At 45.1% G+C, this 16890-nt stretch overlaps 1 protein-coding gene across 1 annotated transcript; it reads right to left on the bottom strand.

The window, feature by feature from the left end:
• Positions 1-267: 267 nt before the first annotated feature.
• LOC109738162 (senescence-specific cysteine protease SAG39-like) lies at positions 268-1396 on the bottom strand. The gene is made up of 4 exons (XM_073509506.1): positions 1034-1396; positions 942-1001; positions 487-889; positions 268-431 (listed from the first exon to the last, which is right to left on the bottom strand). Exons 1-4 carry the CDS (start codon positions 1394-1396, stop codon positions 268-270), a joined length of 990 nt encoding a protein of 329 aa, XP_073365607.1.
• Between the last annotated feature and the right edge of the window lie 15494 nt (positions 1397-16890).

Below are 16890 nucleotides of genomic sequence, written 5' to 3'. Positions count from 1 at the left end.
AATACCAAAATACACCCAAACATTTAGTACCGGTTGGTGTTACCAACCGGTACTAATGTCCTGCACGCACCCGGGCCTGGCTCGTGCCACGTGGTGGCACTTTAGCGCCGGTTCGTGATGAACCGGTACTAAGGGGGGGGGGCTTTAGTCTCCACTCTTTAGTGCCGGTTGCAGAACCGGCACTGAAGGCCCTTACGAACCGGCGCTAAAGTCCGGTTCTGCAGTAGTGTGTGATTATGCATGATTAGGTGGCATTTGACGATCATCCTATTTTGTGGGGTAAGAAGGCTCCATGGCAAGACCACACATGCCCTTCTTGTCTGCAATGTCTTTCTCTATTCTCAAGTACCCATCTTCGCCCCAAGTTGTGCCCCGTGAATTCTTCATCAACCAATAGCTTGTGCCATCACTAGTCTTTCCATATCCAATGGCTGCAATTCCATGGTCCAAGTCAGTGCCGCAGGACCTAGCTAGTCATGACCCCACCAGAGTAGAATTGGAACGTCATGTCTCCTCCATCCACAGCTACAGACATGGGTTGGTTTGCCACCGCCTTCATAAGGGCGCCCTCGTTGTTGGCAGGCACATCCTCAAAGCCAGTGATGGTTGCGGCACTGTTGGATCCAGCCTTGCACTTGCCGTCAGCTGCAATATATGGGTAGTTGGACTCCATAGTAAGGCCTCCGTTCTTGATAATGAATTTGAAGGCATCATCCATGAGTCCTCCCTCGCAGCCTTGATCTTCACCATGAACATCACAGTCAACCAACTCTTGCTCCGACAGTGAGATCAACTTCCCAGTTTTCAGTTTTACAATGCCCTCTGTCGCGGCAACAGCAGAAGATGCCCAACAACAGCCTAGAAATAATTGTGCTGTTATAGTGTTATACTAGAAAATATTACCACATATAGGCAATGCATCACATTGTTTTTTGACTTACCACACTGGCCTTGATCCTTGACAGGAGTGACGGCTCCCTTGGCTCTCCAGTCCATCGTTGCTGGAAGGGCATCAAGACTCAAATTCTCATACCTGAACCCGGAAGAAAGAACTGAACCCGGAAGAAAGAACTCTGATGGAGTTTGCTTTGAACCGCTTGTTTGTGTTGGTTGTCTTGAACTCATCATTGGTGATATCAGCGAATTGGTTGACACCGAGCCAGAACTTGTGATTCTGAGCATTGAACATTTCAATGAACTCAACATTGGCTTTGAAAACCTCGAACCGGCATGCCTTCTCAGTGGCGTCCTTGTACACACGGTCGTACTGAGCCATCCAGTTCTCATGCTTCGCCACCATCGACAAGTCACCGTTCAACTCACGAGCCGCAATGACAGTACCACAGAGGCAAATGCAACAGAGGACGGCAAGAAGCGAAGCCCTGTGGATGGCCATCTTCAGTTAGGCAGCGATCTGCAATGACAGTACTGCAGAGGCAGATGCAACCTAGGATGGCAAGTCTGTGTACTTTGGTCTGGTTTGTTGGGTGGTACTTGGTGGTATAAATAGGAGATGAAGAGATACGGTGCTTGTACGAAATTGTTTGTGGAAAAGGGCTTGTGCGTTGCCGTGGAGTGTGGTGTCCGGCCAGATGATATAAAAATGACGCGCACATGTGATTGGCCGGCCAGATTGTATAAAGCTGATACGGCAGAACAAAGAAGTACGCTTGCTAGACTTATGATAGTGACCCCTGCTTGTTTATATCGGGAGTGTACATCTGAGTGATCCCTGCTTGAGAGATTTGTTGAAAGAAAGAAGAGGACCGTGGACGTGACGCCCAGTTTGTACAAAATAAGCAATTAACTGCTTGCTGGAGTGTGGACATGAATATCCTGCCTGGATAAAAAAAGAGCGTGATATAATGTGACATATATTACTCAACAAGAGCTGTACATGTTTCCGAAGCTCAGTTTCTCGGCCCTGAAATTCCCTTTCTCACGATCATGTTGCATTTTGCTCACAGTCTAGTAGGAAAGAAGGAAAATAATTAAGATGTATAAAACGGGATAGAACTGGACTTATGTTCACCTGGAAACCTGTGAAATTTAAAGGCAATCACATTTAGTTCGGTAGTGTTCAATGTTTTAAATAGCGGGATATGGCAAATAGTGACGGTCCTTCAAATCAACTATAGCAGGCTATAGCCGGCTATTAGCGGACTATCGAACGTACATGAGTACCATCTAGCGGCACCCTGATCAAAAAGCTATAGCGAGGCTAGAGCGGGGCTATAGCCGGCTATTTAAAACATTGGTAGTGTTACTTCTGATTTTCCTTTAACCTAGAATACTTGATGTCTACATTGTAAGGTCTGCTGGTATCACCATAAAAGAAGTAGCTCATATAATCCACAATATGCTCGGTTAATTAAATGGACATGCAAAACTTGATCCGTTATGAAATGAAACAAAGCATGCACCTTGATTGAACTCATGATATTGCCAGAAACTACAGGATGAAAGTTTAAAAAGGTTGAAACGGATTAGACAATGTACAAGTTTCACCACAGGGATGAAATGAAACAGGCTGGACTTGATGTTGCAGCAAACAACAGGCGCTGCCGCAGCTGCGTGCACCGTATGTTCAGAACAACCAGCACAGCGGTATCCCTTCATGCCAGTGAGCCAGCAGCTTGGGTACGACAAGTGGCACATGAACAATGGTGGCATCCCGGTGGTTATATGGTGCTTCTCAACCTTGAGGGGGTACATTTATGTAACCCGCAGCAAGACTGTCAAAGGCAGCCTGAAATGATAAGGTCCCTATCACTGGGTGTCCGAGGGGTACACTTCTGGAATATAAATCGAAGGACTCTAATTTACTATTTACTAAGAGAAGTGAAGAAAAAAAAATAGCGGGAGAAGGTACACCAGGTTAGATAATTAAAATCACTCCATAGGGAAACATGCTTACATTCTTTATGTTACATGGTTACCAACATAAATATTGCACAGACCAACGCTGACCCCCGAAATGGCTGCTGATTGATATCTCCAATCATGAGCTACAAGTGGATCCGGTTGTTCCCCAGCTGTGGGACTGTCGGTGCCACCGGATCTAGACACTTCAAGCTCGTATACCGGTGCCAATGCTGGATCCGAATGGATGGAGCGCCTCCTCTCCCTGTGTTGTGGAAGTGCCTACCCATCTGGATGGTCAGCACTGGCGGTTGTGACATCATGTCATGGTAGATCCTACAGGCCTAGCCATCTTTCGCATGTCTCTCTTAAGAGATGAGATATCTCCCTATCTCTCTGTCACAAGATGGGAGCAGCTGAGAGGATCATAGGGTAAAAAAGTGGTGGGTCATGCATGGTGCAAAGAGATAGACTTCACAGAAAGTAGAGGCCCGTGGGCTGGTTGGGAGTAACCATGCATGCGTTTACCCACTAGAGAGGTTCACATATGCTTGCTGTTTTGTTATATTTCCCAACAGCTCCCAATCCTACTTCTGTGATATATTGGCCGCCAGGTTTCTCAAACATGCGCTAAGCGTAAATAATCTCTAATATCTTGCAAGGAGATGATCCACTGAAGAATTTATAGGCTTATTACTTCATGTCAACCAAGTTGAATTATGTCATATTCCATAGCACGCCTCACTTCATTGCCCCTCTCCTCCTGCTTTATATATAAGAGAGAAGCCAAAACATGCAGTGATTATATTCACCACACTAATGTACCTGAGTCCGTGATGATAACTTGAGCATGTGCCTTACCTCCTACACAATAGAAATCACTGTCTCCTTCCTCATTGATATAGTACATAAACATAAAGTATAACAATAAGCTAGAAGTTCGTTCAAACTTTGTCATGCACACAAGTAGATCGAGAAAGCATTGGCCTTAAAATGAACCTTCCATTTGTGACCTAAATGTCACATCGGAAATCAGTAGCCTGCGCAGCACACTGATTTTATAACCCCTCAAAATGAAACTATCTATTGGGTCATTTCCAAATACAATTCTGATACTAAACTTGTCAATGTTTTTATTACAGACGGTCCAAAAGAGATGTGTTGGCTTCTTGAAACGAAGTTCATATGTATTGTTGCAGTCCTTGGCGCTTCCTACTCTAAGCGCCTCCTAATTTTAGCGCACAAGCATATACACATGACATGTTTAAAATATACTATGTTTCCCTTCCTCACTTACCTGATTATGTTATTTGAAGTGGGACATATTAAACTCAACAAAAAAATGTCACGTCAGTGTGTGGGCAAGTGTATGTTGACATTACTCAGTCAATGTCTCACAAAACTTCCTGAGCATGCTTAGTAATTTATTCCCTCGGTTTTCTGAAGTTTGATTATTCGTGAAGCCACAAATTAATGAATATTGTGTTTTCAGCTATTATAGGTTGGATTCTCAACTCGAGTTCGAATCTCAAAAACATGTAGTACTATTGCATATGTGCTATGAGAGCCTCTTACCGACCTATCCCCTCTGCTCATTCTGGACTCTCATCTTGGTTTTACTACTTTTCAGTTAAAAATTCCTAAATTCCATCAATTGAACATGAAGGAAGAGGAAACTTATTTTCATATACATGTACCAGCCGGATAATTTGACCTTTGGTCAAGCAAACACTAAGCAAAATTTTGCTATACAACAATGTTTAGTTCATCAGTGCACATGAACAAAGAAAAATATGTATAAATATAATTAGGGGAGGATGTGTTAGGTTAGCTTAAGTAATAATGGTTAGAATTAACAATGCTTGGTCACGAAAGTCACTCCGGGATGAAACCAATCATGTAGAAGTCTCAATGTATATCATTCGGTTAGGTAGTATAATAATACAAGACAGAGATCGACCACTGCAACGTAGACAAAAGTCTAAAGGAGAAATGATATCCATAAAATTCATATTGTATCTGCACTGAGTTTCTTTCCTTTTTTGGATAAAATGTTCAGCCAATGAATACCAAGATCATACTTTACATAATACCCGGCCTGGGAATGAGCCACCTATCCAAGTCGTTGTTGCTCGAATCCTACTCTACATATTGATTAATCCCTCATTATATAAGTCATTAACCTGTGAATACTGGCCACACATGCTATTTTTTCTTTACATTTTTTCTCGAATAATGTTTCAAAGGTTTGATGACGTTCGAATATTTTGAAGCATCTTACATGAAATTTAGGAAGAAATTCCGAGTTGGAGATTTTTGTTCCAAAAATAGGAGTCCCTAAATTGTAAGTACGATACATAGTTATTTTTCTTTTTGTTTTTTCATTTCATTTTGGAATTACTCCTTCCATAACAGTAATAACATAATTCACATTACATTGATCTAAGTGCACATTTGCATACTGTACTCCCTCTATTCACAAATACACGATATTTCGTATATTTTAATATGGACTACATACATACAAAAATAAGTGAACAAACACACTAAAACATGTTTATGTGCATCCAATTCAGTTTTTTTAGAACATTTTATATTGGTGAACAGAGGGAGTAGAAGTTTTTCCTAGACAAAGGGTGGATTTTTATTAGCTCAAAATTAAGCATCAAGGAGACTAAAAAACAATGAGCACACAACCAACATCAACACACGTACGCACATAAAAATCACACCGGCAACTAACAAAGTCAAACAAGACCGAAGTTATGCCCTAGTGGAGTAAAAGAAAAAACCCCAAAGTGATCAAAATAATGATACAAAATCAACATCAGTAACCCTATCTGCAAGGACCATCTCTTAACATCAGCAGTAGGACGAGAAAGATTCTTGAACGGCAACACCCTCAGAAAGGGAACAACATTGAAGTGTCGCCGTGCCGGATCTAGCCACCGAAGGCTAGATCATGATTTTTCACCCTCAAGAACAAGGCAGAACAAATCCGAACAATTCCTTGAACAAGGTAACGACACAAGAAACATCACTAGTGCCATATATAACTGAGAAAAAAGGCTAGACTTGGGTTTTCACCCCGGAGCTTGAGACCATGCTTGAGAAGAACCACCAAATCCTAGTCATGCTCAGATGTCACAACCACTTTTTGTGATCCCAACAACGACATGCTTAACACAGTATTCACGTGAGATGCCCCACAAATGTAGACCACCCTCGCACAAGCAGGCAGTCTCGTCCACGTGAGACTTTTTTTTGTCTTCCCACATAACCCCTATCATTATACCTTATTCCACCATAGTGCTATATCCATGGCTTGCGCTCATGTATTGCGTAAAAGTTGAAATGGCTGAAGCGCGTTAAAAAGTATGAACCAATTGCTTGGCTAAAATCGGGGTTGTACATGATATGAATATTTTCTGTGGGGAAGATGGAGCATAGCCAGACTATATGATTTTGTAGGGATATCTTGCTTTGGCTATGTTATTTTGATAAGACATAATTGCTTGGTTAGTATGCTTGAAGTATTATTGCTTTTATGTCAACATTAAACTTTTATCTTGAATCATATCGAATCTGAACATTCGTGCCATAATAAGAACTACATTGAAATTATGCTAAGTAGCATTCCACATCAAAATTTCTATTTTTATCATTTACCTACTCGAGGACGAGCAGGAATTAAGCTTGGGGATGCATGATACGTCTCCAACGTATCTATAATTTTTTATTGTTCCATGCTATATTACATTCTGTTTTGGATGTTTATTGGGCTTTATTATACACTTTTATATTATTTTTGGGACTAACCTATTAACCAGAGGCCTAGCACAAATTGCTGTTTTTTTGCCTATTTCAGTGTTTCGCAGAAAAAGAATATCAAACGGAGTCCAAACGGAATGAAACCTTCAGGAACGTGATTTTCGGAACAAACGTGATCCAGAGGACTTGGAGTCCACGTGAAGAAAGCAACGAGGAGATCACGAGGCACGGGGCGCGCCTACCCCCCCCCAAGGTGCGCCCTCCACCCTCATGGGCCCCACGTTGCTCCACCGACGTACTTCTTCCTCCTATATATACCTACAAACCCCCAAACCATCAGAGGCATCCACGAAAACCTAATTCCACCGCCGCAACCTTCTGTACCCGTGAGATCCCATCTTGGGGCCTTTTCCAGCGTCCTGCCGGAGGGGGCATTGATCACGGAGGGCTTCTACATCAACACCGTAGCCTCTCCGATGATGTGTGAGTAGTTTACCTCAGACCTTCGGGTCCATAGTTATTAGCTAGATGGCTTCTTCTCTCTCTTTGGATCTCAATACAAGGTTCTCCTCGATTCTCTTGGAGATCTATTCGATGTAATCTTCTTTTGCGGTGTGTTTGTCGAGACCGATGAATTGTGGGTTTATGATCAAGTTTATCTATGAACAATATTTGAATCTCCTCTGAATTCTTTTATGTATGATTGGTTATCTTTGCAAGTCTCTTCGAATTATCAGTTTGGTTTGGCCTACTAGATTGATCTTTCTTGCAATGGGAGAAGTGCTTAGCTTTGGCTTCAATCTTGTGGTGCTCGATCCCAGTGACAGTAAGGGAAATGACACGTATTGTATTGTTGCCATCGAGGATAAAAAGATGGGGTTTATATCATATTGCATGAGTTTATCCCTCTACATCATGTCATCTTACTTAAAGCATTACTCTGTTCTTATGAACTTAATACTCTAGATGCAAGCTGGATAGCGGTCGATGTCTGAAGTAATAGTAGTAGATGCAGGCAGGAGTCGGTCTACTTGTCACGGACGTGATGCCTATATACATGATCATACCTAGATATTCTCATAACTATGCTCAATTCTATCAATTGCTCGACAGTAATTTGTCCACCCATCGTAATACTTATGCTATCTTGAGAGAAGCCACTAGTGAAACCTATGGCCCCCGGGTCTATTTTCCATCATATTAATCTTACAATACTTAGCTATTTCTATTGCCGTTTATTTTACTTTGCATCTTTATTTCTCTTTATTATAAAAATACCAAAAATATAATCATATCATATCTGCTATCAGATCTCACTCTCGTAAGTGACCGTGAAGGGATTGACAACCCCTTTATCGCGTTGGTTGCGAGGTTTTTATTTGTTTGTGTAGGTGCGTGGGACTTGAGCGTGGCCTCCTACTGGATTGATACCTTGGTTCTCAAAAACTGAGGGAAATACTTACGCTACTTTGCTGCATCACCCTTTCCTCTTGAAGGGAAAACCAATGCAGTGCTCAAGAGGTAGCAGCAATTGCATCATAATGACGTGGCAGTCATGAGACTTTAAGTTCTAGAACTTTCTCTCTGGAATATTTATTATTCCCTTTATATTCGACGAGAAGCCAGATGGGACCTTCATACTGAGCAGGCATTTAAAGAAGATTTCCTTCTCTTCTTTGGTAAGAGCATAGCTGGCAGGACCTTCATACTTCTTTGGAGGCATGCCATCTTTTTCGTGAAACTTTGCAGGTCCTCCCATGCCTCCGGTGTATCTTTTGTCTTCCCATACACGCCCAAGAAGCCTAGCAGGTTCACGCAAAGGTTCTTCGTCACGTGCATCACGACGATTGAAGAGCGGACCTCTAAGTCTTTCCAGTTGGGTAGGTCCCAAAATATAGATTTCTTCTTCCACATGGGTGCGCGTCCCTCAGCGTCATTCGGAACTGATAGTCCGCCAGGACCCTTTCCAAAGATTACGTGTAAATCATTGACCATAGCAAGTACATGATCACCGTTACGCATGGCGGGCTTCTTCAGGTGATCTGCCTCGCCTTTGAAATGCTAGCCTTTTTTTCGACATTGATGGTTGGTCGGAAGAAATCGACGATGGCCCAGGTACACATTCTTCCTGCATTTGTCCAGGTATATACTTTCGGTGTCAGCTAAACAGTGCGTGCATGCATGGTATCCCTTGTTTGTCTGTCTTGAAAGGTTACTGAGAGCGGGCCAATCGTTGATGGTTACAAACAGCAACGCGTGCAGGTTAAATTCCTCCTGTTTGTGCTCATCCCACACACGTACACCGTTTCCACTCCACAGCTATAAAAGTTCTTCAACTAATGGCCTTAGATACACATCAATGTCGTTGCCGGGTTGCTTAGGGCCTTGGATGAGAACTGGCATTATAATGAATTTCCGCTTCATGCACATCCAAGGAGGAAGGTTATACATACATAGAGTCACGGGCCAGGTGCTGTGATTGCTGCCCTGCTCCCCAAAAGGATTAATGCCATCTGCGCTTAAACCGAACCATACGTTCCTTGGGTCACCTGCAAACTCAGCCCAGTACTTTCTCTCGATTTTTCTCCACTACGACCCATCAGCGGGTGCTCTCAACTTCTCGTCTTTCTTACGGTCCTCTCTGTGCCATCGCATCAACTTGGCATGCTCTTCGTTTCTGAACAGACGTTTCAACCGTGGTATTATAGGAGCATACCACATCACCTTCGCAGGAACCCTCTTCCTGGGGGGCTCGCCGTCAACATCACCAGGGTCATCTCGTCTGATCTTATACCGCAATGCACCGCATACCGGGCATGGGTTCAAATCCTCGTACGCACGGCGGTAGAGGATGCAGTCATTAGGGCATGCATGTATCTTCTGCACCTCCAATCCTAGACGGCATACAACCTTCTTTGTTTCATACGTATTGTCGGGCAATTCGTTATCCTTTGGAAGCTTCTTCTTCAATATTTTCAGTAGCTTCTCAAATCCTTTGTCAAGCGCAGCATTCTCTGATTTCCACTGTAGCAATTCCAGTACGGTACCGAGCTTTGTGTTGCCATCTTCGCAATTGGGGTACAACCCTTTTTTGTGATCCTCTAACATGCGATCGAACTTCAGCTTCTCCTTTTGACTTTCGCACTGTGTCCTTGCATCAACAATGACCCGGCAGAGATCATCATCATCGGGCACATCGTCTGGTTCCTCTTGATCTTCAGCAGCTTCCCCCGTTGCAGCATCACCGTATTCAGGGGGCACATAGTTGTCATCGTCCTCTTCTTCTTCGCTATCTTCCATCATAACCCCTATTTCTCCGTGTTTGGTCCAAACATTATAGTGTGGCATGAAACACTTATGAAGCAGGTGGCTGTGAAGGATTTTCCGGTCAGAGTAAGACTCCGTATTCCCACATATAGGGCATGGACAGCACATAAAACCATTCTGCTTGTTTGCCTCAGCCACTTCGAGAGAATTATGCACGCCCTTAACGTACTCGAAGGTGTGTCTGTCACCATACATCCATTGACGGTTCATCTGCGTGCATTATAGATAATTAAGTGTGTCAAAAACCATTACAGAATATCATGGATAGATAAGTGACCAAATTAGTAGAAGTTCATCATCACATTAAAACCAATGTACATACATAGTTCTCATTGACAAGCAATAAAAAAAGCAAGAAAATTAGACAAGTATCTATCTAAAGTAAGAATTCTTTTCTTTCAGAAAGAAGATAAGAACAAGAGGCTCACCACGGTGGTGCCGGCGACGAGATCGGTGCGGGCGATCGACGGCGGTGAAGACGGGGACAAGACGTGACGGACCGCTAAACCTATGCAAATCTCGGGGAAAATGGAGTTTGGAGGTCGAGCTTCGAGAGGAGAAAGCTTAACTAGTGTGGCTCGGGCATTTCATCGAACACCTCATGTGCACAGGAGGTGAGCTAGAGCACCTAAATGCCCTCCCCTCGCCAGCCAGAAAAAATAGAGCACTGTGGAGTGCTCTGCTGCGGCGATGGGGTATATAGGCAACTCATTTGTCCCGGTTCGTGGCTCGAACCGGGACTAAAGCCCCCCCCCCTTCTGTCCCGGTTCGAGCCACGAACCAGGACAAATGTATGTGGGCCAGGAGCGAGGCCCATTGGTTCCGGTTTGTGCCAGGAACCGGGACAAATGGGTCCAGACGAACCGGGACCAATGCCCACGAGGCCCCGGCCGGCCCCCTGGGCTCACGGACTGGGACGTATGCCCCCCATGGGTCCCGGTTCGTGACTGAACCGGGACTAATGGGCTGGACAGGCCCGAACCAAAGCCCTGTTTTCTACTAGTCTAGAACTGCATCCAAGGAGTACAGATGATGGTGTACAATCACCAACACATTTTCCCTTTCCAGTCCCTCCGATATCCGAGGACCAAGCAATCACACGAGCACGACACCGAGATTTGTTAACGAGGTTCACCGATATGGCTACATCCCGGGGCTTGACTACGGGCGCTCCTCCCTGGGACACCGACACAATACCGCACCCGGTCGCCCTGGATGCCGGCACATGCCACTGGCTTCCCCTGCGTTCCAGTGCTATTATGTTGGCATAGGTTACATCGTGTGTCTACCCCCGCCATATATGAGAGGCCTAGGATACAAGTGACCTACCAGGACACGACTCCATATCATATCTAAACAAAATACAACTCATAGTCCAACTGTAACCTAACTTGTACACAATATTCGACACAACTCTAACAAACTCCACCTTGGCGAATATTCTCCACCACCTTGAATTCGTCAATGCATCAAACTTCCATGTACATTGGACTTGAGCTTATCCCATGAGTACCGCTGCTACTCCAAAGACTCCATATGACTCCACCCGCTACTTGTAGTCCCTTCTTTTCTTGACCACAATCAACACCACATTACTCTAGTTTGCGCTCCCGACTTCCAGAGTATCAGTCCAACACCATCACACACTGATCACTGACCTGTGTGAAAAACAAACAACTCACATATTGGGTGTCACACATAAGAGTTACCTAAAGTCAACATCACCGCTCCTTTCTTGACCGTCTGTCTGAAACTTGAAGGAATTTCACCATTGCTTGTAATCACCCCGAGTCAAATTCGCAGTTGTCACACCACATGTATGACCACCAGAGCCCTGGCCCGTCTCCATGCCCCGTGCGTGCCGCACGCCTCGCCGCTATTACCGCGTCGAGCCTCCGCTGTTCCGGTCGAGTCTCAAGGGTCGCGAACCCACACCACTCAACCCCCACTGCAGAGTACCATCGATCATCACCGACCGATGACAAGTTTCACGCTTCCATCAGACCACTGGGCTCCAGTCCGAACTGCGTGTCACTCTCTTTTTCCCACTGAATAGCCTTTGATTCTCTGGATCCTTGCACCGTAGCCCCTCAATCCAGCTCTACCTTCAACATGACTCCATAGTAGATGATCAGTCCACCCTTGCGCCCCGTCGACTTCAAGCTCTCATGTGCACCGTCTTGAATCAACCCCGCACCATAGTCTTGTCGAAGTCGCACAAGCCCTCGGGCCTGCGCCACATGTTTCCATGCCCAGAGGTCGGTCACCATCAGATCACGCTCAATATGTCGCTGTCGCCGATCCCACCACCGTTTTCTATACCAACCGACTTGCGTCGATCCCGTCAGACTGTCCAGTCGAACCCAGCCGATTTATCCGACTGCACGACACGTTCCAGACTCCTCAAGCCGTCACCGTGACCATCACCATCCCTACACATATGTGTACCAACAAAGAGAACCAAGGCAAAGTCCACATAGCTTTCCCGTGTCAACATACATGAAACCCGATTCATCACACGTCTGTAGCTTGGCTTTCCTTTTCTTTTCTTTTTCCATGGTAGCATCACGAACTGACTAAGTCCTTGTGTCGTATTTTTTTTCAAACAAATCACGTTCCGTTGCATCCCTTTAGCCCTCCTGCTAAATCGCCACGCAGCAGCAGCCACTGTAGCCCACCTGGATCAATCCCAGTCTCGTGGCTCATAGCCCAGACCATAGATGGCCCCTTGGGCCAGCGTTGTTGCTGCAATCGAGTGGCCCTCCACGCCATGGCCCATCAGGCGCCCATCCAGCATGTACACGTGCAGCCTGACGCTCGCCCGACCGATCCATGTGATCGATCGCCGCACGTCATGACAATTCCGCTGATTGCTGCCACCTTGGTCTTTCGTGCCCTACTGGACCACACGCTACCGCCAGGTCCTTGGCCACCGTACGCCGAGTGCTCCACGCGGAATCAATCCAAGTCGCCGCACGTTCTGCTGCATGTATCCGATCTCGCCAAGACGCCGCCTGATGCGGCTCTTGCCTCCCGATTGCCCTGCTCTACCGCTGTTCCATCGACGCCATTTCCTTTCGGTACAGCCCCGCGGCGACCATGTCGACGAACACCGCGACATCCATCATCTATATCAACAATCTGCAGCCTCCTCGTAACCTTGCTCATGATACCACTTGTTAGAATAAATTCGAGGTCACCGTCGATCATCCGAGGACCAAGCAATCACACGAGTACGACACCGAGATTTTTTAACGAGGTTCACCGATAAGGCTACATCCCGGGGCTTGACTACGGGCGCTCCTCCCTGGGACACCATCACAATACCGCACCCGGACGCCCTGGACGCCGGCACATTCCGCCGGCTTTCCCTGCGTTCCAGTGCTATTATGTTGGCATAGGATACATCGTGTGTCTACCTCCGCTATATATGAGAGGCCTAGGATACAAGTGTCCTACCAGGACACGACTCCATATCCTATCTAAACACAATACAACTCATAGTCCAACTCTAACCTAATTTGTACACAATATTCGACACAACTCTAACACAATCAACGCATATCATTTCTGAGTGCAAAGCAAGAGAGTGGCGCTACCCTGTGGCACGGACGAGCAGATGGGTGAGAGATAGAAGCGTTTTATGAGCATACACCTGGCTAGACAGAAGTGGCATGAGTAATAATGTTGGCTGGCTTCCGAGTAGAAGGCGAGGCTTGTGGCTGGTTCGTACGGTGATTACTTCATGGGATTGTAGGGTCTTCAAGGTCAGGTTGCACGTCTCATAGACCAGGGTGATGCACGGGCTGTTCCGTAGGCCGATTGCAAAGGAAATTTCTTTTGATTAGAAATGCCAAAGCATCCCCAAGTATTTCGTGAGCATGAAGCATATGCGTTGTCTTCACACATTTCACAACTCCTCGCAATCCTACTTCGCTGACTGATTGCACACCCAATTGCTAAAGCATGGCCAATTTGTTGGTCTTCTCGAGCTATTTATAAATATTGAATGGCTGAGAGCTTTCTCCCTTAATTCAAGTATATCCTTACAACTGAGTTCAGCTATATGGTATCCTGGAGGACTCTTCTTCACTGCGATGCCCCTCTCTTCCTGCTTTATAAGAGAACACTATTACTTCCCATGACCATATTCACCAAACCAATCAACCCAGACATGGCTTGACCATGATTCTTATGTAAGGAGTACTATATAGTAGATACCGCACCTCTGAAGCACAATTTTAAGAAACGACTATACGGAATTTGGATGAATCTCTAGCACTTTTCAATCATCGGTAGGGGATGTTGAAGGCTATCCAATCAAGATTACTTAGTTTCCTGTTGGCCCCTTGCTCAAAGTTACTACACTGAATAAATATGTAAATATGAATTATTTATTATTATGTAAATTTGCCTTCACTCTCTTGCTCGATGTATGTTGTGTATTGTCGACAAGAAAAATCATGTCCTGTTATATTTTTCATTTTTCTCTTTTGCGGACCCTATCTACTTTATTTAAAATGTACTGCTGAGCCGATGTAATTTCCCCCCTAAAAGTGATTTAGTATTTGTGGGAACTGTGCATTTGTGATGCAGAAACTGGGCGCAATAAATTAAGTTTCCCTATTTTCTAAGAGTTCAGATTTTTATTTTCATTGGGAATTGTGACACGTGTGCACCAGACATGCACAAGCGTACCCATGGTATGAACTTACTCTCTTTTGGCTCCTAAAAGTTTTCTCCGCCAAGACGCAGGCCCATAGACAGCATCAAGCTCGACACCCCCCGAAACTTCCATCATAATTTTATTTTTCTGTATGTGTGTGTCCCTCCTCACCGATATCTGGGACAGTTCAGACCCCGACGGCTCAGCCGAAGACACCGACTGGGACTATGCTTGGAGGGATGGCCTCGCCTCTTCGACGTAGTAACCGTCATGCCACCTCCGCCGATGATTCGTCTACGACTGATGTGAGCACTCTCCAGCGAAGGCGATGCGCCGCCAATCATTCAGAAATTTAGACCCCATGCTAGGTACCTCATCCACTCAATCTTTTCTTTCCTTTTCAGATACTCATATTACTAGCTTAAACATTGTTGGTGTATCTATGGGAAAGAATGATAAAGAAATTAAACTGTCGGTTGGGGCGCTTAAACACATGGAGATTGACCGTTTAAAGGTTTCTCCGAAGTGTAATAACACCCCACCTAACCTCGAAACCGAGGAGGATGATAAAGCGGATGCCAAATATGATGGTCCGCTAATCTCCCACTTGGTTGGTGAGGTTACCGAGGTTGGTTTGGATGACGCAAGACCTGGGTCCATGTTTTGTGACTTCACAGTGTCTTCATGGAAATCCAAATTGCAGTCCTCCAAAAAGAAACAAAAACCGCCGAAGAAGGTGAAAAGTTCCACGCCAATCCGAGTTTTCACATGAGAGGCATGTTTTGGAATAGCAGAGGTCTCTCAGACTTGGCTAAACATAAACACGTCGGTGATTGTGTGCGAGAACATGAATTGGATTTTGTGGCAATTTCCGAGGCTGGTAAATGCGACTTTCGCCCTCACGTCCTCGATCACCTATCAGGTGGTTTCGACTACACATGGCATAGTCTACCAGCTCATGGAAGGTCTGGAGGATTCCTTCTTGGGATACAGACCACGACCATGGACTTGTTGGCATTTTCGACCGGTGAATTTCATATCAAATTTCACCTATGAAACAGGGCTGATAATTTTACATGGAGCCTGGTCGCAGTTTATGGGGCTGCCCAAGATGAGCATAAATATTCTTTCCTCCGGGAACTGGTAAACCTGGCTAAGGATAACCCGCACCCAATGCTTATTGGAGGGGATTTTAATATCCTTAGGTACCAGGTTGAAAAAAATAATAACCGCTTCGACACTCATTGACCTTTCCTATTCAATGTTGTGATTGACAGTTCGGATCTTCGGGAGGCCTGTATGTCGGGGCGGCAGTTCACTTGGGCTAATAACCGTTCTGTGCCGACGTACGAGAGGCTTGATAGGGTACTCATGGATACCGACTGGGAGTTAAAATTTCCTATGGTAACCGTGCGAGCCCTAGAGAGAATCGAGGCACTATCGGATCATGCGCCAATCATTCTTGATTCTAATTCAACGAGCCATTCTGCTCGTCGTCCTTTCAAATTTGAATTGGGATGGCTGCATCGGGATGGTTTTGTAGACATAATCAAGATTGTTTGGGAGAGGCCCGCCGTTGGTCGTAAACTGATTCAGAGATGGAATTATAGAATAAGGGCCATGAGGCAACACCTCTCTGGATGGGCGAAACACACCAACGGGTTATACAAAAAAGAAAAGCAACGCCTCTATACAATCATTGATGACCTCGACAAAATTGCAGAGACCCGCACCTTGTCTCAACAAGAGATTGAATTGAAAAATCAATCTAATGAGAAGGTTGCTCGTCTTTTACGTGAAGAGGAGATCAAATACTACCAAAGGTCCAAAGCTGACTTCATCCTAATCGGAGATTGTAATACAAGATACTTCCAATTAGTCGCCAATGGTCGACATAGGAAAAAATGTATTCATAGTCTCCAACAGGATGAGGGGTGGATCGAAGGTCTGGAGGAACTCAAAAAGTATATCACCAGCTACTACAAATCTCTGTTCGGGGCGCCAGATGAAGGGAATGTCACCCTTGATGAGACCCGAATAGATGATATTCCACAAGTCACGGAAGAAGAGAATGATATCCTCACGGCACCTTTCTCAGAAGAGGAGGTGAGAGCGGCAGTGTTCCAAATGGAACACAACAAAGCTCCAGGCCCTGATGGTTTCCCTGCAGAATTCTATCAGAATTTCTGGGATATCATAAAGGCCAACCTTTTGGAGTTGTTCAATTGTCTTCCTGCCGATAGACTTGACCTATTCAGGCTAAA

Source organism: Aegilops tauschii, chromosome 2, assembly GCF_002575655.3.
Source record: "Aegilops tauschii subsp. strangulata cultivar AL8/78 chromosome 2, Aet v6.0, whole genome shotgun sequence".
In the NCBI taxonomy this organism is placed as follows: Eukaryota; Viridiplantae; Streptophyta; class Magnoliopsida; order Poales; family Poaceae; genus Aegilops; species Aegilops tauschii.
The sequence above is the reverse complement of the archived record's forward strand: the minus strand, read 5'-3'. Positions and strand labels throughout refer to the sequence as shown.

Bases quoted from the DNA above. Each gene is read 5' to 3' on its own strand.
- LOC109738162 (XM_073509506.1), bottom strand. From the start codon at position 1,396: ATGGCCATCCACAGGGCTTCGCTTCTTGCCGTCCTCTGTTGCATTTGC. The intron at 1,002-1,033 runs GTATGAGAATTT...ATGCCCTTCCAG, and splicing joins GTTCTTTCTTCCGGGTTCAG to CAACGATGGACTGGAGAGCC. The intron at 890-941 runs GTAAGTCAAAAA...AATATTTTCTAG, and splicing joins CAAGGATCAAGGCCAGTGTG to TATAACACTATAACAGCACA.